A 10287-nucleotide genomic window follows, 5' to 3' on the forward strand; every position below is an offset into this window, starting at 1 on the left:
CCATCAAAAATCCAATTTTTTTTTTCTCTTCATCGAAGAAATGCAATTGGTATTTATGGCGTAATACTCTTAGAAGGTCTGCTGTACAGCTCCATGTAATCCTCATTAAAGTAGTAGAAACTTCTTCTAAAGCATTAAAGTTTCTGTCACGCAAATTATAACCATGACGATTACTAAGACTAGAACCATACAAATTAATAAGACGTTCGAATTCTTCTATGAAATGCATTAAATATTCTTCTGAATTCTGTTTTCCACAGTCAAAGTTATCAATACCCAAAAGAGATCGAGATATAAACTCACTTACTTCTTTTAAGTCATCAGATCTATTCTTAAGGGACATCAAGATAAATTTATTTATGTTATATTCAGGTTTTTCAGTATGAATTATGTCTTTAAGACGATTCATAATTAAATCACTAATTAAAGATTTTGGATTCGTATCAGTAACCGAATTAAGTATTTCAGTAGGAATTACGTATTTAAGACGATACATATCACCATAAAAGAAGTTTTTATTCGTATCCGATTTAAGTTTATTCATAGAGTCAAGCAAATCACAAAACTCCCAGGCATTGTTACTACTCTTGGTGTCTTTCAAGTGCTGCAGGAGTCTCTCTTTTCTTGACATATAATAAAAAGGCACCTGAAAAGAAAGAAAAAATAGTATAAAAATAACGACTGTCTAAAATTACAGATTTTCTCCGTTGGAGTGGTGTTTTGAAATTTTGTGAAAAATATTTAAGTTAAAAATTGAAAAACTTTTTACGATTAAAAAATTATTTTGTCGCAATTTGAGCATGTCAAAAATTAGTTTCTCAAGATTTGATGGCTATAAAAATATCGTGATTTTAAAAGAAAGAGAAATAGAAATTTAAAAAAATACTTTTAATGATTAAATACGAAAAATAATAAGAAAAAGAAAAAAAATCGTAGTACACACATTCCTACATAATTGAAAAGAGGAGGAGAGGGAAAGGAGGAGGGTAAAAAGCATGGAACCGGTTTTCCCCCCAGATGGCGTAAACGAGTGTTGCTATCGCGATTACTTACAAAGACTTTGACACCTTATTAGCATTAGGAATGTTTAAAATTTTTATGTATTGAAGATAAGAAATTGGTGTTCAGGTAATGTAGAGGCATTGTAGGGGGAGGGGTTTGGTTTTAAATATAATCAATCATCAATGCCTTTACCCATTCACCCTGATATGTATGAGGATTTTCCAGATGTAGATGGAGCTTGATATTGCACATGTCCAGTGGACAATGTATAGTTTGTCTCTATAAAAAACTCCCCATAGCCATTCGTCTGGAGTGGTGGCGGTGACTATGGTTACGAGGTTCAACTATTTCAAGAATAAGTTGAGTCATTATTCAAGACAGTTTTTGAGTCGGGCTGGTGAGAAAGAGAATCAAGAGAGAAAGATGCTCCACTCTATAAAATGCAATATCTCTTGTTTCCATAGCAGCAGACGGCCTTAGATTTCGTGGCGAGGGGAGTTCTTTCTATAGACAAACCATATAAGTGAAATTTGATCATTTGAATATGAAACAACCTTATATGCGCGACAAACACAATCATTGAATTTTTTTTCTTCTGTTACTTATTTAGTTTTATTATCCAATATTATACCTTTCGTAATTCCAGTCAGTCCAATGTATTTTAAATTTAATAAAAACTGTTGTTTTAAAAGCTAATCCCAAAAAGAGCAAATTGTCAAAAGAGAGAAATATAATAAATAATATAAAAATGCTTTGCAAAGATGAAGCCAGTTTAGTTTTTGTGTTTTACTATTTTCTCAAGTATGGATTACGGATGGATGAATTTTAATTCTCATTTAAGTACAAAAGTTTCTTTTTTTTTTTGAAAATATATTAATTAAATAGGATACTATTGACAAGTGAATGAATTTTACGATGGGTATTATAGTTAAAAACAAATAGCTATTTTAAATAAAGTTTCACTTAATGTGTATTTTTGTATAACTCTATTTTTATAATGCTGTTTTTTGAATGAAAAATTATTCTATGTTCTTTTGTGAAAAAAAAGACATTTACGATAGTGAAATTACAGAATTAAAAAAAAGAATTAACAATTTGCTAATTAAAGCTGTAGGGGAATTTCATTTATTCTTAATTTAATGAAAATAATATTAATAAAAATAATACTAATATAATATTATTTAAATCATAAAATAATTGAGAATTTTACATTTTTATTTTGGAATTTTCTATTTTAAACTATTTTTTCCTGAAACTGCCTTTCAGCAAAATTTTTTGGAATATTAAATTTGCAATTTAACTAGAGAGAAGTTTTAAAATAGCTGATGTTTGTCCTCACATAAAAAGAATTATTATGCATAATGATGTTGCTGTAAGATCCTAAATATTACTAGAGATACTTCTAATAAAATATATCAGAATTTAAGAAATTACTTGACTCCATAAAAATCATGATTTAGAAATGCAAATAAGATAAGCAGCGAAATAAGGAATCACCAAATAGCAACCTTTCTCAGAATTAGAGGAAAGAAGAATTGTCATCGTTGTTGTAGCTTATCCTCCAAATGTCTGACGAAGTCAGACAAGTACCCTAAGGAAATCTAGGAAGAGAAGGGGGATACGTTTAAGACATTAATTAGGCCCATCTTACAGTATGGTTTCCCTGTTTATAACTGTGCCGCAGTCATCAACTTGGGTAAATTGGAGAAGGTTCAACTCAGTGCTGCTAGAATTATTAGACTAAGATGCAGCTGTCCGAGAGAAGTAGTTCTCTATGAGGCTAATTTGCAACCTCTCCAAACTAGAAGAAAGGCCAATCTTACCGAATATTATTATAAACTTTCTAGCTACGGTCAGCATAATAGAACATCGCTATATTTAAACAACTGGAATAACAATCAAAGACTTAAGAAAAACAGCTTCTTCAGTCAGGCTAAGCTTCTGTGTTTGCCTTATAATGAAATTGAGGCCCACTCCTTAAAAACTTGTCTACATCCCTCCGAGGGACTCACAAGAGTTTATTTTCACTTCGATTTTACTACCGCGTTCACCAAGAAGCTCTTCATTCCAGCTCATCTCTGACAGTTGGCTTTAGAAATCATTAAAAAGATCCCCGAAAATGCTATAAAAATTTTTACGGGCGGCATTTAACTGGACGACCAAGCAGTCAGTGGCATCTACATTGAGAAACCAGGGGATAGACTGTCTATCTGCCTAAACTGGACGACTACGCAGGCAGTGGCATCTACATTGAGAAACCAGAGGATAGACTGTCTATCTGCCTAAACTGGACGACTATGCAGGCAGTGGCATCTACATTGAGAAACCAGAGGATAGACTGTCTATCTGCCTAAACTGGACGACTACGTAGGCAGTGGCATCTACATTGAGAAACCAGGTCATAGACTGTCTATCTGCCTAAACTGGACGACTACGCAGGCAGTGGCATCTACATTGAGAAACCAGGGGATCTGCTTCCGCAACCCTGATTTCTCATCGGTCTTCAAAAGTGAATCAATCGCAATTGAACAATGCCTTGAAGCTGTTATTAATGACTAAATTTTCATCGTTTTATCATTAATAATCTAAAATTAGGTTTTATGTCGGAAAGTTAAATTCCTAGTTCTTGTGCTACATGCAGTCTAATGAAGGATTCGTTTTTAGTTTATGTACAGTTCGCGAAAAAAAAAAAAATATCACCCTGAAGAACTTTCGTTCTAATGATAGAATTTTGCAACTTAGTCCCAGATAGTAAAATAATTATTACAGCAATTGTTTCAATTAAACTAACCATTAGTTGTCATGAAATAAAAGGTTTGGTTGATAAACAATTATCGAAAAAGTACTCTTAAATTAATCATTTATCTTGGGGATAATTTACAATTTAATTGAGTTTTAATCAATGAAAATTATACCTTTAAACATTATTTTTATCAAGAGTAAAATATTGAATTTATAGGCCGAGACGAAACAATAACTTTAAATTATGGAAAGTACAATCACTACTCTATTACCATTTTTTTTTTTCCATTTACAAAATTAACTCTCTTGATATACAGTTATTTTAAAGATGGCAACGACAACTGAAAAGCTTTCTTCGACAGTTTCGTTATTTCCTTTTAAATAAAAAGAAATTAAAACTGCAAAGCACAGGTATTACTTTTTAGTACTTTAGTATTAAAGAGCGTATTTTTCTCCGCTAGAATCTGTTATCAATTTTTAAACTTCAGTAAAAATAAAGTATTAAGTTTTATCTTATCCTCTAACATTTATGGGTACTTACAGAGTGATGGGCGTTAAGAAGAGGGGCAAGTAACTTAAGTCATATTTAGAAAAGAGGACTTTTAAAAAAAAACCCAGTAATTACTATGTTACACAGAAAATATAAAAATTTTTTTGAATTTTTTTAAGAGGTGGGATGCGGCTATTTTTAAAATCTCTTTATGGAGCAGATCTGTTATATGTCATATCACTCCATATAATTGTTTTTCCGTACTGTAGTTTGTCATCTGAAAATAAAGTTCAAATTGACGAACGATGAAATATTAAATTTTCATAGCTTCGTAAATTAGTAAAAAAAAATTTTATTTAAAAAAAAAAAAGAAATGTGTCGGTATATGTTTTTATCAATGCATTTTTGTTGTCTTCTGAAAGCGAAAATTTAATTGGGTAGTGGAATTACGGAATTTCCCCACCAGCCCTGGAGAAATGGGTGCCCCGGACTAATATGGATCGATTTAAAAGAAAAAGGTTAGATTTAAAAAGGTTTTCTTCTCAAACTGAAAGCGTAATTTAAATTATTTATCAATTTATTTCGTGTCATACATTTTGAATTTTTTACGTTATTATTTGTGAATTTACCGTTTAAGTTCTTACTAATATCCAGAATATCCTTATTATTAATTATCGATATTATTTTTAATAAAATTACATCTTTATACAAATATAATAAAAAGGCATTAAAACTAAAAAAAATTATTAGTATTACCTAGGACAGCAGATTTCAAACGGTGTTCCACGGAACCCTAGGGTTCCGTAAGGTATTGCAGGAATTCCGCTAGCGTGTACTTCTTACAGCCACAGACGACTAACCACCTAACTGCAACAGTCAGCTTCAGCACCCTTAAGTCCATGGTCTAAGACAGAGGTTCCCAAATGGTTGTTTTACGGAACCCTAATATTCCGCAAAGATTTGCAAGAGATCTGATAGTGAGTACTTTTTTCAGCCGCAGACGGCTGACCACCCAACTGTAACAATCAGCTTCTGCACCCTAAAGTCCAATGTCTAAGACAGAGGTTCCGAAATGGTGTTCTACAGAACCTTATGGTTCCTCGGAAAAGCTACAGTGGATCCACGAGTTAGTACTTTTTTATAGCTAATGATGAGTATTGAAACCTCAGATTACATTTAGATACAATCTATAATTTATTTAATCATTCGGTTACTTTAAGAAATTGTTTCAAATAAAATGCCATTAAAAATAAATGGCATTTTTTAAGATAAAATATAATATTTCTAGCAACAATATAATGAATAAATTATGAAAACGTCAAGCATTAGTAATTCTAATCACGCGTTTACGATAAAAAATAATTATATTCTTTAATAAAGAAATATGCTTCTTTAATAACCATTTTCAACGTTTATTACAGTTTTTCTAAATTTTCATTTCGAAGTAATCCATAATTCAGCTTATTTGAACTTATTTATTTTATTTGTTTTTAACTTATGTGCAGTCCGCAAAAAAANAAAAAAAAAAAAAAAAAAAAAAAAAAAAAAAAAAAAAAAAAAAAAATGCGATTTACCTTGAATAACTTTCGTTCCAATGATCGGATTTTCACGCACTAAGTGTCGATCTTAATGGTTCTTGGGGGTGACCTCAAATATGCTAATTAATTAGTGCTAACTATTAATTAAGTTACTAAATCAGACACAAAAACGTACTTTCTCTGAATAAACATATTTTTTTTTCTTCTACATATTTGGATTCCTTATCTTCAAAATAACAATGTAGCCGCAATCTTGGAAATATGGTCCCCACAGTTTGGTCAGGAGAGCGATTCAAAGTTTGGACATATATTTTTTGTTACATATTTGGAATCTAGACGCTTCTATTAGGGGGGTAGTAAAAATTAGAAAAAATTGGGTCGTAATTTGGGTCGCTATAAAGGTTTATATATTTGGTGATAGTCTAGAAGACCGCCAAAAAAATTCGCCAGCGCAAATGAATATTTTAAAATAACCCATTGACTAATTCAAAGGAGGAATACTTAATTTTACTAGGTTGCTAAGCAACCAAGCTCTGACTGTAAAAAAATTGAAATAATGTTCTGTGATTGCTCGGAGAATTGCTCGGCTCCTTTGAAAAGAAAATTTGAATCGATTTATAAATTATGTATGGTTTTCTAAGCTTTTAGAATTTAAATACATGAACTTTTTATCTGATATTATTTAGATTATGTTGTCTTTGCTATATTTACTCGAGGATTTCATACTAAAAACAAATTAACATAACTTATTATAACTGTATACAAAATTTTATGGATAATCATTTTTCAGCTTTAATCGAGTCTTCTAGGCAAGAAAGTTTGAAGAAAAAAAAAAGTGCTTCAAAAATAAAATGCTGATTGTATAGTAATTCTAATACACATTCACAAGGTTTTCTATAATTTACGATATTTCTTTTATTCTATAACTGAAGGACTTGCTGAATGTTTACTAGCATTTTAAAAACATTGGAATATGTTACGTTTAAGAATAAAATATTGAAATAATATGTTGTTTCATATTCTATGATTCATTGTTTAAAAAATCGCTTCGTTCTGCTAGATATTTAGGTTACATGATTTTCTTTGGATAAAGATGATTAGCATATAACATCCTCATGTTTCGACACATTTTGAAACTTACGTTCGCAAATTCACCATAAAATGTCTGTCACACAGCTTATTCTTCAAGTACGATAAGCTACATTTACCACTAAATACTGCAACTATGATTATTTTTTTCTTATATCTGATACGATACTCTCTTTTTAAACAGAGTTCGTAAGGTACTTAAGATACTGAAATGGGGGCACNTAGTCGCCCTAGTTGATATTACTTTGAAATAGTCGATTTAGTCGCCAATGGCAGCCCTATATTAATAACAACAACAAAGTTCAATATTCAGAGTATTATTACTTACAGAAATTTCTTTTTATTAGAATGTCATATTACAGCTCAAGAGGAATAACAAAGTTGATTAAGAAATTTATTAATCCTTAAACTATTTATGGTTTCAGAACACTTAGCCCACCACACATGTGATTCAGGCATTGTAGATGCGCCATCCTCTTTGAGGTCATCGTGTTCTTCGAAATCTTCGATAAAAAAAACATCATCCTCATCTTCCTCATCCTCCTCATCATCATCCAGAGAAGCCCAAATTTCAGCATCTTTACACATTTTATCAATATCCCTATCTGATACCTCGATGCACAAATCTATCCTGTTCATATCAAAACGTTTTAATGGAGTTTCATCAACAGGAAATGAATCAAAAAAATCTCTGAAATACTGCAGGGAGGATCTTCGTAACAACAAAAAACTTTTTATTTTACTGTACGTTTCAATACCACCGGTTCTATATACAAATTTTTCAATAGGTTTAATAGCCTCTACCATCAAAAATCCAATTTTTTTCTTCTCTTCGTCCAAGAAATGCAATTGGTATTTATGGCGTAATGCTCTTAGAAGGTCTGCTGTACAGCTCCTTGTAATATCCATTAAAGTAGTAGAAATTTCTTCTAAAGCATTAAAGTTTCTGTCACGCAAATTATAACCATTACGATTACTAAGACTAGAACCATACAAATTAATAAGACGTTCGAATTCTTGTATGAAATGCATTAAATATTCTTCTGAATTCTGTTTTCCACAGTCAAAGTTATCAATATCCAAAAGAGATCGAGATATAAACTCACTTACTTCTTTTAAGTCATTAGATCTATTCTCAAGGGACATCAAGATAAATTTATTTATGTTATATTCAGGTTTTTCAGTATGAATTATGTCTTTAAGACGATTCATAATTAAATCACTAATTAAAGATTTTGGATTCGTATCAGTAACCGAATTAAGTATTTCAGTAGGAATTACGTTTTGAAGACGATACATACCACCATAAAAGAAGTTTTTATTCGTATGCGAGAAGTTTTTATTCGTAAGTTTATTCATAGAGTCAAGCAAATCACAAAACTCCCAGGCATTGTTACTACTCTTGGTGTCTTTCAAGTGCTGCAGGAGTCTCTCTTTTCTTGACATATAATAAAAAGGCACCTGAAAAAAAAATAGTATAAAAATAACGACTGTCTAAAATTACAGATTTTCTCCGTTGGAGTGGTGTTTTGAAATTTTGTGAAAAATATTTAAGTTAAAAATTGAAAAACTTATTTCGATTAAAAAATTTATTTTTCGCAATTTGAGCATGTCAAAAATTAGTTTCTCAAGATTTGATGGCTATAAAAATATCGTGATTTTAAAAGAAAGAGAAATAGAAATTTAAAAAAATACTTTTAATAAATAAATACGAAAAATAATTAGAAAAAGTAAAGAAAATCGTAGTACACACATTCCTACATAATTGAAAAGAGGAGGAGAGGGAAAGGAGGAGGGTAAAAAGCATGGAACCGGTTTTCTCCCCAGATGGCGTAATCGAGCTTTGCTATCGCGCTTACTTACAAAGGTTTTGACACCTTATAAGCATTAGGAATGTTTAAAATTTTTATGTATTGAAGATAAGAAATTGGTGTTCAGGTAATGTAGGGGCATTGTAGGGGGTGTTTAATTTTAAATATAATCAATCATCAATGCCTTTACCCATTCACCCTCAAATGTATGAGGATTTTCCAGATGTAGATGAAGCTTGATATTGCGCATGTCCAGTGGACAATGTATAGTTTGTCTTTGTAAAAAACTCTCCATAGCCATTCGTCTGGAGTGGTGGCTATGGTTACGAGGTTCAACTATTTCAAGATTAAGTTGGGTCATTATTTAAGACAGTTTTTGAGTCGGGCTGGCAGGAGAAAGAGAATCAAGAAAGAAAGATGCTCCACTCTATAAAATGCACTATGTCTTGTTTCCATAGCAGCAGACGGCCTTAGACTTCGTGGCGTGGGGAGTTCTTTCTATAGACAAACTATATAAGTGAAATTTGATCACTTGAATATGAGACAACTTTATATGCGCGACAAACACAATCACTGAATTTTTTTTCTTTCTCTTACTTAGTTTTATTATCCAACAATAGTTACTACTAGTTAGTTACTACTACTTAGTTTTATTATCCTTTCGTAATTCCAGCCAGTCCAATGTATTTTAAATTTAATAAAAACTGTTGTTTTAAAAGCTTATCCCAAAAAGAGCAAATTGTCAAAAGAGAGAAATATAATAAATCATATAAAAATGATTTGCAAAGATAAAGTCAGTTTAATTTTTGTGTTTTACTATTTTCAGAAGATTTAAAAATTATGGATGAATTTTCATTCTCATTTAAGTACAAAAGTTTTTTTTTTTGAAAATATGGAATAGAATACTATTGACAAGTGAATGAATTTTACGATGGGTATTATAGTTAAAAACAAACAGCTATTTTTAATAAAGTTTCAATTAATGTGTATTTTTGTATAACTCTATTTTTATAACACTGTTTTTTGAATGAAAAAATATTATTAGTTTTTTTGTGAAATAAAAAAAAAAAATTCACGAGTGTGAAATTACAGAATTTAAAAAAAATTAACGATTCGCTAATTAAAGTTGTAGGGTGATTTCATTTATTGTTAATTTAATGAAAACAATATTAATAAAAATAATACCAAGAAATATTAATTAAATCATAAAATAATTGAGAATTTTACATTTTTATTTCAGAATATTCTATTTTAAACTATTTTTACCTGAAACTGCCTTTCAGCAAAATTTTTTGGAATATTAAATTTGCAATTTAACTAGAGAGAAGTTTTAAAATAGCTGATGTTTGTCCTCACATAAAAAGAATTATTATGCATAATGATGTTGCTGTAAGATCCTAAATATTACTAGAGATACTTCTAATAAAATATATCAGAATTTAAGAAATTACTCGACTCCATAAAAATCATGATTTAGAAATGCAAATAAGATAAGCAGCGAAATAAGGAATCACCAAATAGCAACCTTTCTCAGAATTAGAGGAAAGAAGATTTGTCATCGTTGTTGTAGCTTATCCTCCAAATGTCTGACGAAGTCAGACAAGGTCCATCAGAC

General features: G+C 30.5%; 1 protein-coding gene across 2 annotated transcripts in view; it reads right to left on the bottom strand.

Moving 5' to 3' along the window:
• Positions 1-7178: 7178 nt before the first annotated feature.
• The window catches only part of LOC107444240 (uncharacterized), a 10785-nt gene continuing 7676 nt past the window's right edge, over positions 7179-10287 (bottom strand). For both annotated transcript variants that reach the window (XM_043056371.2, XM_043056372.2), the window contains exon 4: positions 7179-8322. In XM_043056371.2, the coding sequence (XP_042912305.1) occupies positions 7225-8322 (1098 nt within the window). In that variant the 3' untranslated portion in view covers positions 7179-7224. The remainder of the gene's footprint in view (positions 8323-10287) is intronic.

The sequence above is a fragment of the Parasteatoda tepidariorum genome, chromosome 6, assembly GCF_043381705.1.
Source record: "Parasteatoda tepidariorum isolate YZ-2023 chromosome 6, CAS_Ptep_4.0, whole genome shotgun sequence".
NCBI lineage: Eukaryota > Metazoa > Arthropoda > Arachnida > Araneae > Theridiidae > Parasteatoda > Parasteatoda tepidariorum.